Genomic DNA, 21,986 nt, shown 5'->3' with positions numbered 1-21,986 from the left:
AATGTTCTCACCTGGAACGTGAGGGGCTTGAACGGCAAGGTTAAGAGGTCACTGGTGTTTAGACAGGTTAAAAAATAAGTTTCATATATAATTTGTCTAACGGAGACTCATTTGATGGGTGGGAAATTGTTGTCGTTAAAGAAGCCATGGATAGGATGGACGTATCACTCCTCACATACTTCTGCGTCACGAGGTTTGTCTATTCTAGTGCGGAAATCTGTCCAGTTCCTTTTGGAAAAGGTGCATTGTGATGCATGGGGTAGATACGTGTTCTTAAAATGTAAAATTAATTCTATATCCTTATTATTATTGGCGGTATATATCCCACCACCGTACTCACATGATGTTCTCAAAAAGGTCGCCGAATTCTTGGCCTTATTCCCGGGAACACCTGCTCTATGCGTGGGGGACTTCAATAACATATTAGTCCCTCTGTTAGATAGACATAGACTGTCTGCTCCTGCTACACAGGGGAGGGGAACAGGTTTCTCGAATATGGTTGGAGGAATGGGCCTAGTTTATGCCTGGAGGGTGAGGTATCCCTCTGTGAGACAATATTCCTGCTTCTCATAGACACATTCAACATTTTCCAGGATTGATTTGGCTTTAGCTACACCAGATTTGCTGCCTAGAATTCACAATATAATATATGAGACCAGGAGGATTTCTGACCACTCCCTATTAACAATTAGTCTGGACTTGGAGAGTCAGAGGGGCCAACAATTTTGGAAATTTAATCAGTTTTGGCTGTCACGTATGGGCACTGGAGCAGAGCTGGAGGCGGAGTGGAAAGAATTTCTTGAATTAAATAGTGGTACTGCATCTGTTTCGGTTTTGTGGGACGCCTTTAAGTAATTTCTCCGAGGCTCTCTTATTCGAAGAGTTGCTGGCTTGAAGTTTTCCTATAAAAAAGTTGAAATGGATTTGGAGGCTTCATGTACATCCTTGGAGTTAGCCTATATTGCTGACAGCTCAGAATTAAATAAAAAAGCATGGTGGGATGCCCAAAAATTGTGGAAGGATTGTTTGATGGACAAGGCCCAATATAAATTACTTTTTAATTCACACTTGCAATATGCATCAGGTGATAGACCCGGTTCTTATCTAGCTAACTTGGCCCGAACTGAACAAAAGTCACCCAATGCAGTGATAAAATTAGTTGGGTCAGATAACGTTGAATATGTGCGCACCCCAGATATTGTGGAGGAATTCGTTAAATATTACTCTGACCTTTACAGGTCTAGGTTGGTCCATTCCCAACAGGAGGTGCGTGAATTTCTGTCTGCCGTGTCACTCCCGATACTCTCCCCGGAGGCAAGGGACTCTCTTGACTCCCTATTGATATTAGAGGAAGTAGAGGTGGCCCTAAAATCGTCGCCCAAATGGTAAAGCCCCTGGCTTATATGGGCTCCCCCTGGAGTTATACAAAAAACATAACAAAACATTTGTACCTCAACTATTGGAGCTTTTTAATCAAATTTACGTAAACAATATGTTGCCAAAGTCTATGTCGGAGGCATTGATAGTTGTCTTACCTAAATCAGGTAAAGATCTTACCAGGACTGAATCATACAGACCCATTTCTCTCCTCACTACAGATGTAAAAATCCTTGCAAAAATATTAGCTTCCAGGATTAACCGGGTCATAACCCAATTGATTCACCCTGATCAGACAGGCTTTATGCCCGGTAAGTCCAAGGCAATAAATTTACGGCGGTTATTTACACACTTACAGATAAAATAGGGGGACTCACAAACCTATCGTATCGTTTCACTGGATGCCGCTAAGGCATTGGGTATTTCTCCGGGAGACTATGGAACGTTTTGGTATTGGCCCGGGTTTTATTAAGTGGGTAAAGCTTTTATATACGGACCCTGTGGCGAGGGTGTCTGTGAACGGATTTATTTCCACATCCTTTTCTTTGTATAGAGGAACAAGGCAGGGAGGGATGTCCCCTGTCACCCATCCTGTTCGCTATGGCCATTGAGCCCTTGGCTTGCATGATTAGAACTCACGCTGACATACATGGGTTTAAGCTAGGATCAAGGGAAGATAAAATTGCGCTGTATGCGGATGACATACTACTTTTTGTCATGCACTTTGATACCTCTATGCCTAAGGCTTTAGAGGTTATTGACTTATTTTTGGAAATATTCTGGCTTATTAATTAACTGGGATAAATCATGTATCATTCCATTCAGGGGGTCCTGCCCTGATGTTCCTGTTATAAATCTTCCTTTAAAATGGGTGAATTCATTCAAATATTTAGGAATATGGCTCTCCAATACCCCTCAACAATATTTGTCACTGAATTTACTGCCGCAAATTGCTTATCTTAAGTCTCGAGTCCCAATTTGGAGTAAACTGCCACTAACTTTAACGGGAAGAGTGAACCTTGTTAAAATGGTTCTCCAACCTAAAATCCTGTACATTCTATGTCATTCCCCGGTGTACATCCCTCAGAAATTTTTTAAACAGATTGCAGTCTTTTAACCTCTCTTCTATGGGCCAACAAAAGAGTCAGGATCAAATTAGATACTTTAACTAGGCCTCGTGATTCTGGTGGCTTGGCATTACCCTTTTTTAAATTATATTATTTTGCTGCACAATTGGCACATTATTTTATTTATTTATTACCAGTTATTTATATAGCGCACACATATTCCGCAGCGCTTTACAGAGAATAGTTGGCCTTTCACATCAGTCCCTGCCCCAGTGGAGCTTACAATCTATGTTCCCTATCACATGCTCACACACATGCACACTAGGGTTAATTTTTTTAGGTTTTGGAGCCAATTAACCTACCAGTATATTTTTGGAGTGTGGGAGGAAACCGGAGTACCCGGAGGAAACCCACGCAAGCACAGGGAGAATATACAAACTCCACACAGTTAGGGCCGTGGTGGGAATCGAACCCATGACCTCAGTGCTGTGAGGCAGTAACGCTAACCATTACACCGTCTGTGCTGCCCATATATGGGAATGGATTAATAACAAAACTGATAATTCCCTGCCCTCCCTTGTCCTGGTTCACTATAAGACAGGCCTATCTCCATTGCGATTATTGCTGAGTGATAATATACATATAGTTAATATCCCCTTAATTAGACAGGCTATCACTATCTGGAGACTGGTTTCACGTCTATTACAAGCAGAGGGCATAGATCCAGATACTCCTCTCGCCCATGCTAATTGTCTCAGTGAACTCTCTGCTCTTCAGGTCGGTGAGGCCTGGGGTCAATGGGGTATAGTGTCTATTGGGCAGATATTTCAGGCAGAAACGCTAAAGTCCTTTCACCAGTTGCGTCTGGAGTTTGACGTCCCCAACCATTTCTTCTTTAGATACCTCCAGCTAAGACATGCTATCAATGCTCAGTTCTCTGAAGTTCCTCTATCTTTGCAGGAGTCTCCCATTAAAACTTTATTGCAATCTGCTGGTTATGGCCGCTTAATATCTGGGATTTACTCTAACTTGTTGAGCAAGCACCATAAGTCTGAGTTATTATCTTTAAAACTGCAATGGGAAAACGATGTTGGAGTAATGGAGGAGGATGATTGGAGAGCAGCTCTTGCTAGCCCTCGTTTTGCTACCACGTCTGTTAGATACCAGCAGATACAATACTTTATAATACACAGAGTATATATGCTACCCGCCCGATTAATGAGAATAGGGGGCAGGTCGGACTCGAAATGTCCTAAATATAACGATTCTGAGGGGAACTTTTGGCATGTAATATGGTCTTGTCCTCTGGTGAATACCTTTTGGCAGGGGGTACTTTGTGTTATTATTTCTACGGGTATACCTCAAGATATCCTTACCCCTACGACATGCATTTTGGCTGTGATTGATGCAGACACAATCGATAAGCACGCCATACGATACATTACTAATCTCTGTACGCTTGCTAAAGTATGTATAGCAAGGGAGTGGATGGCGACTTCTGGGCCAAACCTGGGAACATGGTTATCCTTGGTTGGGGTGGTTGCTGCACATGAAAAGTATGTTTATACCGCCAGAAATGCAGTGCAGAAATACTATGCTACCTGGGAAAGATGGCTCGATTCCCCACATAGTTGTTCAAGGACGACTGTGCCTAACCTGCTCACTGCTTAGTTCCAGGGAGTTACATTACCAAACTATGCAAATATTGATGTGTGAAGAGGAATCTCCATATACATATATGTCGAATTATATATTCTCTGTTCGCAATTCATGTGGAGGAATGAAAATAATTCATTTGTTAATTAAATGCTATAAAGTGAGACCACACACAATTATTTTTCTTTTCTTTTTGTTGTTTTTCTTTTTGTTTTATGTACTTAGTTTTTATTGTATTATGTACAAAGTTTTCATAATGTAAATTTATTATGCATATAAAACTCAATAAAAAATGATTGGATTTAAAAAAAAACAGTAACACCCCAGGGTCAGTGAGGATAATTGTAGAGATATGTCTATTGTATATACCTTTTAGCTTTGGTAGTGAAGAGGTCTTTGGTAACCTTGTTGAGGGACAATTTCAGTGGATTGGAGAGAGTCAGATTAGAGTATGCTTAGAAGGGAATGGGAGGAGAGAAAGGGTTAGTGGGAGGCAGTTGTAGACATTTTAATTAATGAGCTTGGAGGCTTAGGCCAGGAGAGTGATGGGGTGGTAGTGAGGGGAAGTAACAGGGCTATGGGGTTGAGACAATGGCACGTTTGAAGGACGAGGGCGAGGTACCAGAGGATATGGATAAGCTGAGTAGGTGATGTGGTATAATGCATCAGAAGGGAAGGACTGGAAGAGGTCAGCGGGATGGGGCGAGGAAAGGAAGGAGAGAAAGGCATGAACTTCAACCCCACAGACTGGGTGGAAGCAAGGCGGGGTCTGTAAACCAGATGGAGAAGGCAGGGGAAGGGGAGTTGTGCTGTAAAGTCAGTTGTAGAGGGGAGTGGAAATAGTTTAAGGTGACCAAGAGGCTTCGTAGGTTGGGGGATTGAGAGAAAGAGAGACTTGAAGTAGGACTGTTTAGATAGTGAAAGCATAAAATTAATTTAAAATGGAGGAAGACAGAGGGCTGGACTTCCACCAAGGGCGCTCAGCAGAGTGAGAGCATTTTTGGAGGTGGCGGTTCATAGCAGTATGCCAAGCCTAATGATGGGACCATTGTAGGGCTTATTGTGACACCCAGAACAGCAGAGATGAGGGCGCAGTGATGAGGCAAGGAGGCTTGGCTCAGACAGGAACCCAAATAAAAACTTCTATAAATATCAGTGATGGCAGTAACCCATGTACAGGTGTCTATGACTCATCATTCCCCATTTCCCAGGCACTCCTCCACATCAGTGTGCTGTAGAAAAGAAACGCCAAACTGCAGAAGGAGAAAAAACAAGCCTAAGGAGGAATAGACAATGCTCAAATAAACAATATGATACTTTCTAAAAATACAACTGTGGGTGCTATAAAGTAGGTTTAATATAAAAGAAAAAATGTCTTTCTTAAAAGTATATATGGTCTTACACCAATATTATACAAATAAAAGCAAAAAAAATAAAATAAGTGCACCCTGTTCTGTTTAATACCTGATTCCCACCTGGTGCAATATGAATTGTACGTCTGACAGCTCTCATTTCTTAATACTTGTAACGGCGCATACACACTTAACGATTCACTCCATGAGTGATATCGTTAAGTGTTTGCCGGGCTCAATGTCATTGAGCCTATACACTGAGCGATATCGTTAACGAGATCGATCAGTGACGTCACCGGCAGCATCCCTGAACATGCATAACCTGACAATATCATCAGGATGGCCTGCATGTTCAGGCGATGAAAGATATCGTTAACGATCCACGGGAGCGCACATCGTTAACGATATCTTGCATAAACACTGGACGATATTGTGAACGTTATCGTTCAATCGTTCACAATATCGGCCAGTGTGTACGCGGCTTAAGTATTTTGAATTGAATTTAGTTATACATTTTGGTGAGTGAAAATGTACCGCACAGCGTGTCCCGGTCGCTTTTTAAATATATTGCTGTGATCGATACTTTTAAATGAAAGCAACTTGTGGGTAGAAAATAAAAGTTAGGGAGGCTGGTATTACTAGCATGACTGAGAGATGTCTGGGGTGTTCAAGGTTCTCTTGTCCTAGTAGGAACAGGCAAGTCGGCCACAGGCTTCTCTGATCAATGATAGTCCTCCTGGGTAGAAGTGTCCCAAAAATTAGAGCTGGCAGTAGCAGGACAGTTAGCGGAGAACAGTGTATGGAGGGTCTATATGTCTATGCAACACACATCCAAAACTAAACGTCTCTGTTCCGCTGGAACTGGGAATGTCTTCGGCAGTTCCAAAACGGTTCCATTTATAAATAAAACGACTGCATGTTTCCAGTTTATCATATTGACTATTTGAGCACTATTTATTCCACCTTGGGCTTATTTTTTTTTCAGTTTATCACAGATGGCTTCAGCCTCCTATTTTGCAGCTACAGCTACTTAAATTCTGATGTATTCTGTACACGGGATGCGGTTAAGATCCCGACAACAAAGATGCCATCTGCTGGCACTGGAATTCCGATCGCCGACAGAACACCGGCGACGGAATCCTGACATGACTGGGGATGCCGATGCTGGGGGTCCCGGCAGACAGCATCCCAATCGTAAGGAGACCGGGTAATAGTAAGTATCAGCGCGGGGGAGAAGGGTTAGGTTTAGGAGCTCCAGGGGGACTTAGGGTTAGGCTGCGGGAGGGGGGAGGTCAGGGTCTATAAAGGGGGGGGTTAGGTTCAGGCACGACCGGGGTGAGGTTAAGGTTAGGCACTAATGGAGGAGGGTTAGGTGTAGGCACTTATCGAGAGGGTTAGGGTGCGGGGTAGAGGTGGTTAGTATGAGGGTGCAGGAAAAGAGGGTTAGGTGGTAAATAGGACAGGGGTACAATACTCATCGTTCCCTTCTCGGGATTTGAACCATCAGGATACCGCCATCTGTATTTCATACCGATTCCTGTACACCTACCAATTTTATCACAGATTTGCACCCCCTTGTGATAGGCAAATCATTAAAGTGTTGTTGACAAGACAAAAGCAAAGACCACCACAGCAGTGATTTGTTCCTTTGAAAGCAATTTAAGTTTTGTTGAAATTGGGGGGAAAAAACTGGCTGGAAATTTGTTATTACTAATAAAATATACATTTGGCAATTATGAAGGAGAGTGACTGTAGCAAAATAGAGGCGTTGAATGTTTGGCAGCCCTGCTAGTGAGAGTAGTCTTAGGAGGGGATGGGAGATGTTGAAGTTGGACACAGCACAGAACCAAGAGAAGAACACATCAGAGGAGTGAGCCAGATGTCGTCATAAGGTGCAATTTGGCAAAAGCACAGATCTTTCATGGTTTGTGCCGCAGTTTTTAAAGTGGTGATTTTATTAAAGGTAAAACCCGATTTGGCAAAAATAGTCGGAGAAGTTATCAAGTATCACTTAATACAACAGGAACACACCATGCATTTTCTTCTAACTAGATGAATTTCAATGTTTAATCAGATTGCATTTCTCCATAAGATAATGAGAAAGCTCTGAAGCATCATATACAGTCCGGGGCTAGTTGTGCCGTGTTATTACATGCTTGATTCTGTACCTTCTGGTATTTGTGCAGGTGTTATTCCAGTTGCCAGCAGGTTGAGAAGATTGTGTCTTCTGATTTATGAATCTTGGATCTCATAAAAAAAAAACATGGTAGGAATTTGCTTTCTTATTTCATTCCTATCTAGGCCAGAGGCCTTCCTCCAAGCCGGAGGACTTGTTCAAGCACGAAGACCCCTTCCAGCAGTTCAATCTCAGCTTCCCCAAAGAGGTGGAATCTGACCCCTTCGCTGCCTGCAAAGGGACAGGCGAGACCGGAAGCCACGGTAGCCTAAACATTGTAAGTACAATCTGAGCCCAGAAGCAGTCAGGACTGCACCCCCACATCCTCAGCCAGCAGTGTGTGTATCCAGGGGCTCATCTGTATTATAACTCTGTATTTTATTGTATTTTACAACACTTGTATTGTTCATTTTCTGAGCTGAAGTAAACGAGTATGTCAATTTTGTATTTTGGTTCATTCTTTTGCTTATTTTTTTTCCTTATATTTGTTTCCCTGTAACATCAGATCTACAGGAAGTGATCTATAAATGTGATTGTAAACAGGTGTTGTCATGGTAAAACGATGCAGTATGTAGCGCTGTGCTGCTTACATTAGCCAATAACAAGCAGACAACCTTTGTACAGCCATGGTGTCAGCCTCCCTAGATTTATGGGGTGTTTGCTGTGGTTTATATTATATGTGCAATGTACGAAAAGTAGGAACACAAAAAGTGTAACAGAACTACTAGCGACACATTCATTTCTGCCATGTAATGTTATCTTATACTATTTTTCCCCATAAGCTGTTCATTTACAATCAGCAACTTATTCACTGTGATGCAGCTGCTTAGTTCAAAATCGGATTTACAATAGAAGCTGTTCATTCGTGTTTATTTTGATGTGTTTAGAGCAAATTAAATAGACATACCTGTAACCAGTTATGTGGCAGATGGGCTCTACAGCATTGTGATATGCCAGCTATATGTCCCTTATCCTCTCAATATTGTCAGTTTTGTGTATAGAGTTGGTGGTACTCCCAGCATTCTGAGTCCATATTGCTTTGTGCAGAGCTCGTCTATCTAACACTCCCTCCTTCATTATCTTTGTTTAAAAGTTAAATGGTTAGTGAAGACTAAAGCCGCATACACACTACATGATGTGTTTTTGCGGTGATATCGTCACCGGCGGGCCCGGCGGGGGTGCCGGCATCGGCAAGTGTATATACACTTGCCGATGCCGACCTGCGACAGACGACGCTGGGGGACAGCGGGCATCGCTCACAATATCCCCACATTGGGCTGCATGTAAAACCGACTGGGGAGCGCGCATCGCTGGTTGTTTTTGCATTCACACTAGCCGATGTTTTGAATGATAACATCTTAATCATTCAAAATATCGGCTAGTGTGTACACGACTTAAGGGCAACAGTAAGAAAATTAGCAATACATAATACTAATATGTGGAATAAAAAAAAAAAATAATAATTCTACTCTGCACCCTGAGCCGTTGCGCGTGCCCAGTGCCTTATGTGTTGGTTTCTTGCATGTAAATAGGCATATATTTATTTTACTGTTTTATCTTTTAAAATTAGTGTCATTTAAAGGGAAAATGCACTTTTTTTTTTTTTTTTTTCTTAAAGGAAACAAGTGCGCTTAAAGTTTATCTATATCTATCCATGTGCTTGCGTTTATCATTTCACTTTACAAAACACTAGCTCTTATCCATGAGACTACCTTATTTTAATCAGTGATGGTGACACATAATAGGTTACATTTCAGTCCTGTGTTTCAGTTGCCTTAAGAAAAAAAAGAAAACACTTGTTTGTACTGCACGTGGTTAGTCACCCAGAGCCATCAAATATTCTTTTTTCAATTCTGGCAACCCGATGACCTAGTGATTAGCATCGCTGCCTCACAGCACTGAGGTCATGAGTTTAATTCCCAACCAGGGAACTCTTGTGTGCAGTTTGTATGTTCTACTTGTGTTTGCGTGGATTTCCTTTGTGGGTGTTCTCCACACACACACACAAAAAAACCATTCCGATAGGTTAATTGGAATCTGTCAAAATTAACCCTAGTGTGTATGTGCGTGGGGACTTGTATGTGAGGGAGTTGAATGTAATCTCCAATTTGGCAGGGAATGATGAATGACAAATAACCTCTTTATAGCACATGTAAATTGATGCTGCTATAAAGAATGATGATGATGATGATAATAATTAGCCTGGATTGGTTGCTGGGAATTACTGCAGTTATGTTAATAAATAATCCTACCCTTCCCCCCTTTTTTTGTGTACTCTAAATTAATGAGTATGTGTAGGGCTCATAATAATGTATTGCCAGATAATGCAAAATACTGGGAATACACCAGAACACCAGTGCTCTTGAGCGTCCTCCTACAAGTGGTGCCAGTATAATTAACCAGTACCAAGTGGTGCCTGTATAATTAACAAGTACCAAGTAGTGCCTGTTTAATTAATAAGTACCCAAATCTTTTTGAAGCATGGACAAGTGATCCTGTTTCTTTCCAGTGAGAACATTTTTAATTTGTGGTCATTCTTCTTCATTATTACTAACATATAAACGGTCACAAGGGAATTCTGTGGTGTTCTCCATATCAGAACAAAAGGGAGAGGGAGTAAGGTCTTAGGACCAAATCCAAGACTCTATAACGGCGCACTCTTATAGCTAATAAGCATATAGTGATTAATAAAATATAACTTTTATTGAGTTCAAGCTAAAAGCAGACTAACATTCCATACCAACATAGAAAATAATAAAAGAAAACAGTCGTGATGGTGAAAGGTGCTAAGGAGAAAAATATTCCCATGAGAATGGCGAAATATAGCAGAAACAATACGACATAAATACACAAAAATTATAACCAATACTAAACAGTATTGGTATATCACAAACAAGATATAAAATACACCCAGGTCATAAACTAGTCAGGGATATACGATTAAACACTCATTGAATGGAGAAACATCGATGTTATTATAGCAAACTGAAAGTACAATCAAAAAACCTCCAAATGAGATAACAAAACAAAAAGGGTCCTGTAAATGGACCAGTCATTTATAGAGGTTTACCATGTAGTACAGAAAAATGATATAGAGAGGGATGTGAAGAGTCCCGATCCATCACAAAGTTCTGCTGCTTGCCATCATGCTATCGCAGAGAATGGGAAGTGAGAGACCCGTGTGTCACAGTAACCCCTCGAAAATAAAGAAAGATCACGACCCTGTAGCAGGCATTCATTTATGTCCCCTCCTTTGTCATACTATAATAGCATTGGACAAAAAGAGGGGGGGGGGGGGAATTACTGGGCTGCAGTCGGGAGGTGAAAGAATGTATAGCAATAATGTACCGATGGTCAGTATTTGATTATATGAATCCACGCAATATAACAGTATAAATACCATGTAGTATAGAAAAACAGAAGTATGGGGTATAAGAAACCTGATCCATCAACGAGTTCTGCTGCTTCCCATCTTGCAATGAGCAGAGGCTGGGAGGTGAGAGACCTGTTTTTCACAGTAACCCCAAGAAAAATAGACAATATCTAACCCCTTTAACAGACATTCATTTCAACCCCTTTATTGTCTTGCTATTATAGCATTGGACAATAGAGAAGGGGGTAGTTACTGGGCTGTAGGCGGGGAAAGATAGGAAAAGAGATTAGTCAACCCGTTATCAATATAAAATATAGTCACATGAGATGATTAGCTCAATTTAGTATGCAGTGACAGAAAATTAAATTGGGTATTAAGCAATAGGTGGTAAATCCTCTAAAAAACAGTTTGTCAATAATATATATCATCTCATTCTCTTGGCGCATCACAACTTAATTGACAGATACCCTGAAAATATATGCCACAGACACTAGTATAGAGGATGGTGAGCTAAATATTAATAGGATAATGACACTGAATTAAACAGGGACTGCCCGTATAGTAATATATGTCATGCAATTCTGTTACATTCACCTTAGATAGGGTAAAGAAAAAGGGTCCTATAAATAGTATCTATGTACTCACATATACAACAAAAAGGACTGTCTGGTTATCATACAGAGATGTTAATTCAGTAGGAGCTGCTAATCAGCAAAATGCAAAATCACGGAACCCAATATTGCAGCTAGCTGATTCTTCCGTGATCAAGCCTCGCTGGCGAAACGCACGTTGGACTCCAGGGTGCCCTGCATGTGCACGATGTAGGACACCCCTACACTCAGGTTATATCTGGGATTTCATTTTTTCTACTATACTCCAGGTTGGGGATTTTTTCTTACATAGCGCCCATAACACTGGCACTCCATTTGCAGCCCGTTTTACCTACATTGTTACATAATATACAGCAACCGCACTGTTTTGATAGTGAGTCCAACTTAACCACAATTGCAGGTTCTCTATTGTCCAATGCTATAATAGCAAGACAATAAAGGGGTTGAAATGAATGTCTGTTAAAGGGGTTAGATATTGTCTATTTTTCTTGGGGTTACTGTGAAACACGGGTCTCTCACCTCCCAGCCTCTGCTCATTGCAAGATGGGAAGCAGCAGAACTCTTTGATGGATCAGGCTTGTTATACCCCATACTTCTGTTTTTCTATACTACATGGTATTTATACTGTTATATTGCGTGGATTCATATAATCAAATACTGACCATAGGTACATTATTACTACACATTCTTTCACCTCCCGACTGCAGCCCAGTAATTTTCCGCCCCTCTTTTTGTCCAATGCTATTACAGTATGACAAAGGAGGGGACATAAATGAATGCCTGCTACAGGGTCGTGATCTTTCTTTATTTTCGAGGGGTTACTGTGACACACGAGTCTCTCACTTCCCATTCTCTGCGATAGCATGATGGCAAGCAGCAGAACTTTGTGATGGATCGGGACTCTTGACATCCCTCTCTATATCATTTTTCTGTACTACATGGTAAACCTCTATAAATGACTGGTCCATTTACAAGACCCTTTTTGTTTTGTTATCTCATTTGGAGGTTTTTTGATTGTACTTTCAGTTTTCTATAATAACATCGATGTTTCTCCATTCGATGAGTGTTTAATCGTATATCCCTGACTAGTTTATGACCTGGGTGTATTTTATATCTTGTTTGTGATATACCAATACTGTTTAGTATTGGTTATAATTTATGTCGTATTGTTTCTACTATATTTTACCATTCTCATGGGAATATTTTTCTCCTTAGCACCTTTCACCATCACGACTGTTTTCTTTTATTAGTTTCTATGTTGGTATGGAATGTTAGTCTGCTTTTAGCTTGAACTCAATAAAAGTTATATTTTATTAATCACTGTATGCTTATTCGCTATAAGAGTGCGCCGTTATAGAGTCTTGGATTTGGTCCTAGGACCTTACTCCCTCTCCCTTTTGTTCTGCATTGACTTACTCTGAGCCGCACCACCATAACTCCAGTAATACATTTAGACCCATAGGAATACTGTGGAGATAGCCCCTTTTTTTCTTTCATACAGAATAATATGTTCTTTGATATTTTTCTCCAATTACATGGTGATCTTGTTGCTTGTGCGGTGGGCATCTTCCCCCTCCCCTATTCTTGTCCTTTAATTTTGGGTGTTCTCCATAGCAACAGATGATTTATTTACTTTCATTTTCTTATTGACACTACATTAATGACAGGTAGAATTCACATTGGTTGCCATGGGAAACTCCACAATATCCCCATGTGCCAGCTTTTTATATATAACCCCAATAGTGTGTTGTAAGAGGAAGATAACTGCCTAGTACAGGCCCCACTGAGCCAGATATATGTAGTCTAAGTGACCTATTTACCTGCAGTACATGTCTGCACACAGATAATACTGTATGTATGTTATATTAATATTAGGAACCTCTGGTAGGCCTCTGAAGAAGAGTGCATATTATGAGATAACAGTGTCTTTTAAAAATGTTTTGTTCACATAATCACAAATGATGCTATTTTGATCCTTTAATCAAGATAAATTATTTATTTGTGCTGCACTCTATGGTGCAGTCCAATTCCAACCTTATTCCGTCACATCGCAGCCACCTACAAGCCAGATTTTTCTTCCACCCCATAGAGGTGCGCAGGAAACTCAGCGATGTTGCAGTAACGTAAAGATGAGAGCAGATGTACACCGCAACCTCTCATCCCTGGGAATTGAATATGGTCTATGCCAGCAAAACATGCATTATATGTGTGTGTGTATATATATATATATTTCTGCATTTATGAGCTGTTACCAATCAGGCAGGGTCACTGGCTGATTGGTAGTAATTAATAAATGCAGAGTATGGGCAGTGACTTTCTATGGATATTTCTTACATTAGTTTGGCCTGCCCTATCCGGTCCACCAAGCAGCACCCCTACTGTGGCCATTTGTGAGATGTGAGTATGGAATTATATATATGTATATATGAGAATGTGTGTGTGTGCACAGTCATGTGAAAATTATTCAGTTGTGTACTTTTCAACACGTGGCTTTTTCACATGACTGTATGTGTGTGTACTGAAAGACTTGTTAAATGAAGGGACATCAATCATATTGTAGGGAAACCTTCCATTATTATACACAGTACATCCATACACACAGGTAATGGGCAATGACCGTGCCAGGAAGACTAACCTCCATAACTGAACCCTTCATTGTTGGAAATCAACACTCAGGGGGAAACGTATTTATCCTTCTAAAGAGTGGAGAAGATAATGAGTGCGGGAGTTGTCCCTAGCAACCAATCAGCTTCTAGCTTGTATTTATCCAGTACATTCTGCACAATGCTAGTTAGAAGCTGATTGGTTGCTGTGGGCAACCTTTCCACATGGCCTCTTGACCTCTCTTTAGAAGGTTTGATATCTCCCCCTCAGGCCTGCAGAATCATTTAGGTTGGTGTCGCCAGTGTACCATTTTTTGTCAAAAACATGGCTCTTCTCTGACCATAGCGCCTTCCTCCACTGGCCAGGAATCCATTGCCTGCGCTGTGTGTGTCATTGAGCTGACAGATGTGCAGTGACAGGTGTGATGAGTGCTCTATGTATGGTGTCCTGTTCTGTGGTATTCTCACTGGACCCGATTTAATTAAGCTGGTTGTTTACTCCACAGGTTTAAACTTTCAGTCCATTGGACTTCACCATGTGCTACACTTGCGTGGAAGTGCTTGCTTTCAGTATGTTTGGTGTCCCAATATGTGTGTGTGTGTATGTAGGTATAATCAGTGGCGTATCTATAATTGTTATGCACTGCACATGGACCCCTGGTTCAAAGGGGGCCCTAGACCCGGAACAGACCCCATGGTGTGCCTGCAGCAAGTTCCCTCTTATGATATATTCGGAAAGATGGGTCTGTTGATAGCAAAACCTCTGACTGTACTAGAGACTTTGCTGTCTTCATTCATATATTGAATGATAAAGCTATTCTATGAAAATGCTGTGACCAGCTGTAGAATATCTCACAGACAGGTTGATTTATTTTAATTAGTTTAAACACTTAAGTTGTACACAGGTGGAATTCAATTAATTTAGCAACCTCTGAAGACAAATGATTGCACGAAGTTTAATTAAGGTCTGAAGAATAATGCCCGGACATACACTGTACAATCATAGTACAGTGTGTTACCGCGAACAAGCAGTAACTATTATCAGTGTGTCGGACATGCAAAATCGTCCAGCATGTCTGAAAGATCCGATAATTGGTGCTCCGATTTCAATTATCTGACAGCATCCAATATCATTGGATGTTGTCAGCATGTCAGATTATTGGTCTGACAGACATTTAATCTTAAAGTGTATATCCAGCATAAGCAAACGTGATGAGTACAATCCGTTAGTGTATAAAGTTTTATTGTTAAATACAGAGAGAATAAAATACTTTTTATGTTTCTTGACATTGCAGAGTAGTGTGGTAAGCATGTCATACTGATCCTTTTTATGTTCTGTGATTATAGGATGGTGAATGCTTTTTGTTGCCTCTATTCTAGAGATTTGCACCTCTGCATAACTGCCCGTCCCACACCATGTACTTAGTCACTGCACTATACCTACTGATCAGACAGGAAGGGGGTGCTGTCTGGATTGGTTTCTTGGGCAAGAAACTCCAGCAAATAAGTGATACTACTTCAAAAAAGTTGTCATGTTTCAGAGGGTGTTCAAGGTCCACGAGCTGCCTGCGTTCCAACCATCTCTCTGGCACCTCATGACCTCCAGGATCACAGATATTTCCCTCGCACCCCATAGAGGTGCTCGCAAAACTCTGCAATATTGGGTGACTCAGTGCTGCGCACAGCCGCGCATTACCACTTATTGAATACAGCCCATTAAAGGGAAGCTATCAGCAGTATAAGGTGTGACGTTAGGCCACATATATAATGATATTTATTTGGAGCCATAATGTCCTTAAAAACCCTTGCATCGGGATGCAGTGATAATCCTGATCGCGGGGAATCCAACGTTCAGAATGCCGGTGCAGGAATCCTGACACCTGTTAGAATCCCAGCACCGGCATCCCGACGGTAAGTAGCGGGGTTAGGGTTAGGCACTAAGGGGGAAGGTTAGGTTCAGGCACCAGTGAGGGTTAGGGTAGGGAGAGGGGAAGGGTTAGAATACTAACCGACAAGTGTCTGTATTCTAACCCTGTCGGAATGCGGCATGTGAATTCTGACCGCTGGGATCCCATACCCAACCCCTTGCTCCACCCCTTCCTTACAGAAGGAGAACAAGCGGTTACAGAATAGTAGCCAGTCCGTGATTCAAGAAGAACAAATGCATCAACCATAAAACACAATATAAATGAACATCATCTGCATAATAAAAAAACCAAAAAGTACTTCATCGACCATTTGGTCATGCGTCTAATGAGAGATGGGTATAGAAGATAAGGGCAGCCAGAGCGCTTGGAAGATCTCTGCGCTACATATTAAATAAGCGTAGTCACAAAAAAAAAATGCTAGATTAACTTTAAAAGGGGTGTGGTGTAAAAGATCGACATTCCATAGGTCGACATGCAATATGTCAACAGGGAAAAAGGTTAACCGTACAGAAGGTCGACAGGGTTAAAAGGTTGACAGGTTCAAATAGTTGCCACACAAATGGTCAACACATTTTGTTTTGTGATTTACACCTGGTGCCTAACCTTAACCATCCCCCTAGAGCCTAACCCTCTCCCTAGTGCCTAACCCTAACCATTCCCCAAGCCCCCAACCATAAAAATGTTAAAGAACCATAAAAAAAAGGTTGACCATTTCAACCTGTTGCCCTTCTGCATTGTCGACATTTTGTCAGTTGGCCTTTTTGTACTTGTTGACCTATTGCATGTCGACCATCTGGTGTAGACCTATTAACGCTGACCTTTGCATTGTTGATCTTCTATCTGTATACCCTTTAAAAAGTCCCTGTCACCTAAACACAGCGTAGGCAGAGTTTTGTGGGCTGAATTGTTGTTCTTGTAAATGCAGGCTATCCGTTCACCAGGAAGCAGGGATATAAAAGGTCTCGTGTCGCAGTGATGAACCTAGCAAATTGATAGTCAGACTCTTCTTGATATTATCTCTGCACCAAATAACGCCCTCCATTGTTTCACAGATCCTGTTGTTAAATTGTGTTTGTCTGATTCTAGTTGCAAAGTATATGTATCTGTTGTCTCCTAGTTCATGTGAATAACTCTCTTGTCCCTTATTTCATGCACGTTCCTAAAATAAATCATGTGACCCAGATGTTGGTTATGTCCTCTTTGTCTCCTCTGTGGATGATTCCTTAATCCTTTGCCCGTTTCTTTCTGCCAAGCCTTGCTCAGCCAGTGAATGTCTCTCTTGAAATCTGCAGTACCAGTCTGAGGACGATCTGATCGAATGGGCGAAGAGGGAGAGCGAGCGGGAGGAGGAGGAGAGGCTCCAGAGACTAAACCAGCAGGAACAGGAGGACCTGGACCTTGCAATTGCACTCAGCAAGTCCGAGATCTCAGAAGAGTGAAACAACCTGAGGCCTCTGGTCTTTAGTAACAAAACTGTGTAATTCCCTAGAAATATTTAAATAGTTGGCAATCCTTTTACCTATGAAGTATTTAAACATCTCTTGGACACTTGCTCCGCTAGAGGCGTCTCTAGCGGGGAACAGGTAACGTTAGCTGTTTGTGTTTTGGACATGACTGAGGAGTGATGCTTTGTATTTCTGCACACTGTTGTACGCCCGACACCGTGCTGATGGAATAGCGCTGTTCCGGCAGTTGCACAGTGTTACATATAGTTGTGGTTGTGCCTTTAGAGGATATGAATAACCCAGGAATTTATGGTAGTGCCTCAAATACTCTTCCCTTCTTGATGGGCTGCTTGGTTTGGCAATGATGACTGTGCATTTCTGTACATCCTAGTCCTCCGGAGCTGAACCACCAGTGCTGTTGAAGGGTTGTTCCTACACATTGTTACTTGACATGCTCCTACTTTTATTTATACTTGATCATCATTCTGTCCCAGTTCTTCACCTTGTGCTCAGCCCCATAATGCAGTATTTTTCTGCTCAACAGTGTAGTGTGGGATAGGTTACCAGAAGACCAGCCAATCACAACTTCAGAGAGAGATTCAATTGAAATGTAATTTGCACCTAAGGAATCCCAACCTTGACCCAATGCCTGAAGCTTTTTCAGAAGGCTAGGCTGAAAGCAGTGTTTCTAGTGCTGGTTGCGGGTTTCGATTCTTATTTAAATGCGACCTTAATTTATGTACTCATTATCTGCTGATTGGTGCCTTTATGATGAGCGAGTTGGTGTTTTAGGGATCAAATTTGCCTTCATCTCACCAGTGCCAAATTCCACCACACCTACATATACTCGAGGATAATATTTTAGACCCCGAAATGAAGAATTATTTCTGAAATACCATCAGACAATCCCCTTTGTTGTGTACGTTTTGCAAAAAAGTTTAGCATCCTTTTGCGATTATCCTGGTGCAACTGAAGTATTGGACAGCCACGCGGGGGAAGGGATGCCAGTAAGGGTAACGCTCCAGGAAGACATGGTTACAAATATTTGAATGAATGAGGTTAATTGTGGGAGCAAACCAGACAAAACTATTCTAAGGAATACAGTTTAATTCCACTTTTTAAGGACAGCGATCACATAATAAGATCACTTGCACAACTGTAAAGCAATTTCTCATCTGGAATAGTTTAGATTTTTTCACTGACAAATAACTTTACATTCTGCCCCATCTCACTGAGCATAGCCTTACCCTACGACAGAGGGGCATATGTGCACTTCATACATCAACTGGTCCTTCCCATAATGGGCAGATTCCGACCCTAAGTAAGAGAAAGCTGAGGGTGATGATTGGACAGACAAAGTTTAGGAGTTTTTTTTTTTCTCTGTAGTATTTTAGTTTTTTTAAGCATTCCAGGATTGAAAAGGCTCTATACTGCAACTGATCCTATGTGTAATCTTTTTGTGTTTTTGTCATTTTGCAATTTGTACCATCTAATGACCTGATTGTGTAGAAATCTAAAAATGAGAGGGGTCTGTTATCTTCATGTGTCATTTACCAGCATAACTTTCTGGACACTTTTTTTAGGTTATTTTATGTTGCAGTTGTTGTCATAGCTCTAGACAAGTGACCATTGTTCATGAGCTGATCTCCTAAAAGCCGCATATGGGACCCATTTTAAAATTACCAATGGCTTTGTGGATCCTGAGGCAAGAACTTAGTTGGATTAACGTGTTTCATGTATTTCTCACCATAGCAGCAATAGGTAAATAAAAAAAAAATCCAGCAAGCTGGTGTCCCTTCAGATATTTTTGCCCTTCATCTAACGCCACTGGTGCTTGGAAACCTAGCCTGTGAAGGTCTTGTTAGAACCTACTGACTACTCACTCAATAACCCTTTTAGAACCTAATGGGCTATTGCCACCCTTTTGAGTCGCCCACCCCCTTTCCTTTTCAGAATAGTCTAAACAGCCCAATAACAGAAGCTTACACATTAATACATATTAATGAACATACCGTATTAAGGAGTATTTATATGTGGTATATTGACTCACAGATGTGGTACATGTTCCTTGAATTGTAAGCCTTGTGTTGCACAAGTTGGCGCATGAACAAAAAACTTGTTACTGTTTAGCGGCCATATTTTGTATTCTATATTACTGATATTCGGGATACTGGTGTCATTGTGCGATGAAGCTCGTTCGCATTCATGTCTGGATGAGAATCGTTGCCCTCCCAGCTCCCTGAAACATATAATGCTATTTTAAATGTACACTAATGTTTTACAGAGGTATAGTATCCGTTTGTTACAATGAATACTCTGTGGACCAATATTATTATTATTATTGTTATTAAATATGTATATACAAAATTCATTTATTATATGTTCATTCTACTGACGTGCAGCTGTTCTGTGCTGGGAGTGTAACCGTAACCACTATAATAAGCCCGGTATACTGCCCCTGTGTCCTGCCCGGGCTTCATAACACATTGTTGCGGTCCTCTGCAGGATTCCAGGGGTGGATATGTGCTTCTCTTAAATGACTCCTTGTTTGTTTGTTTTTCCTTTTTATTTTTCTATATTTTATTGCAGCTAGATGTTGTAATTCTGGACATAAAATGTACTTTAATAAAGTGTAAATTGATTGACATTGTTTGGCTTACTAGGATTTGGAACATGATTATTATTGAACTGTCATGCCAACCTGCCCTTCATAATGCCATGGAGGGACCACTTAAAGGTTGTCCTCCTTTAGATGACTATAAATGTATTGGATTATCTGTGTCCTCCTAAATCTTTTACTTAATTTTATCTTTCTGACTTTTTGTTGCCGCCTATAGCCAAATATTTCTGTCAACAAACTTGTTGTTTAGGGGCCCATTTATTAATGATGACGTTTGCAATGCGATCTGGCTGCAATATTAGCGCCTGTGATCTTACCGCCCGGATGTAACAACGGGTGTTTTCGGGGAATAAGCTGCAAATATTTCTTAATAAATGGACCCCTTTGGTTTTGTTGCCCCGGCCTATGTACAACACAGCAACACAAAACAATTGCTAAATGCTGAAGGGGCAACACAGAATAACTGTCCTGATGATATAAAGACTTTGGTGAAGGGCACAAACCAAAGTTGAAATTATGAACCTAAGTATTAAGTCACATATGCAGAAGGGACGAGCTGACCAGTAAGGCTGACGTCCAATGTAAGGATATAAGGTGTTCTTTGATGCTTATTTACTTTCCTGCTTTGCCTCATTGATACGGTGTATCACCAATATCATTGGGTAATACTGGTACCACAGTTCTATCACGTTTCTACATTTCAGGAAAAGTTACCACAACCCACCCACAGCATTGCCAGTCTTATGTCTTCAGCAAAGCACCTTTTCATGTATCTTTTTAAATTAGTATTTTTGTTCTTTGCCTAAAGTTTAATTATGGGCCTGATCCAGAGATGCGGCAGTGCCAATATGCCCGCAGTTGGCCAATGTTGGAAGTACTGCGCTTGTGTTCCAGTCGCACAGAGCATGCGTCTCGATGGTTACCGCCAGGAGATGCAGAACGATTTTGGACGCAAGATCTGGTCTTCAGTGGGTGGTGTTAGGAGGTAATGGGGGGCTAGGCAGACCAGGGTGTGTGGCTGACAAAAGACGCAGTAGTGCTGACACAGGGCGCCATCGTCAGACGAAGAAATCGCACCTGCCATAGGGCTGGTTCAAGCTTCGAATTGGCGACTGGTGGCACAGTGACGGATTAGCACAACTGCAGGTAGGGTAGGATTAATGCTGCTGCAAGTGGGCATCTCAGTAAGGTCAGAATCTGTTGCGGCATTAGCATAAAGAAGCAGGCGCAGTTGCGGCAAAAGACTTCTGCGGCCAACCACTGGATTACTAAATATTTGACAAGAACAACAGGTCCAGGATACCAGGATATTGTATCACAGTGAAGGGAAACTTACAGAAGAAATAATTTTCTGTTCCCTGCTCGTCACAAGTTGAACAAATGCCATATGTGTCACCTGTCTTCTGCAGATTACGTTACCTGCGCAGGTAGCAACATTGTCTTTACAACAACTTCACGTGGAGTTTTAAGTGCAGGCAATTTTGGATACATTGGAGTAAATTTACTAAATTGAGAGTTTTTGGAATTGTTTTAAAAAAGATGTTGCCCATAGCAACCAATCAGATTCTACTCAACATTTAACTAACACCTTCTAGAAGATTATAGCTAGTATCTGATTGGTTGCTATGGGCTACATCTGTTCTAAAACTCACTTCTAACAACTCTCACTTTAGTAAATTTACCACATTGACTCTGAAACTTGTACCCAGGCCTATGGGATGTGACCACCTAGGTCAAACGCATGCGCATCTCCTAGGGGCCTGGTTGACTATACAGGT

General features: G+C 41.3%; 1 protein-coding gene across 3 annotated transcripts in view; it reads left to right on the top strand.

Annotated features, from left to right (window-relative positions):
- The window catches only part of EPS15 (epidermal growth factor receptor pathway substrate 15), a 142,879-nt gene extending 122,644 nt beyond the window's left edge, over positions 1–20,235 (top strand). For 2 of the 3 annotated variants that reach the window (XM_088458304.1, XM_088458303.1), the window contains 2 exons: positions 7,754–7,905; positions 17,436–20,235. In XM_088458304.1, the coding sequence (XP_088314430.1) occupies positions 7,754–7,905; positions 17,436–17,582 (299 nt within the window). In that variant the 3' untranslated portion in view covers positions 17,583–20,235. Of the gene's footprint in view, positions 1–7,753; positions 7,906–17,396 lie in introns of all 3 variants that reach the window. The other variant, XM_088458305.1, reaches the window with a different exon arrangement.
- Positions 20,236–21,986: the final 1,751 nt, after the last annotated feature.

Source organism: Taudactylus pleione, unplaced genomic scaffold (assembly GCF_031769625.1).
Source record: "Taudactylus pleione unplaced genomic scaffold, aTauple2 ptg000824l, whole genome shotgun sequence".
Taxonomy (NCBI): Eukaryota; Metazoa; Chordata; class Amphibia; order Anura; family Myobatrachidae; genus Taudactylus; species Taudactylus pleione.
This window is presented reverse-complemented; position numbering and strand designations above follow the sequence as displayed.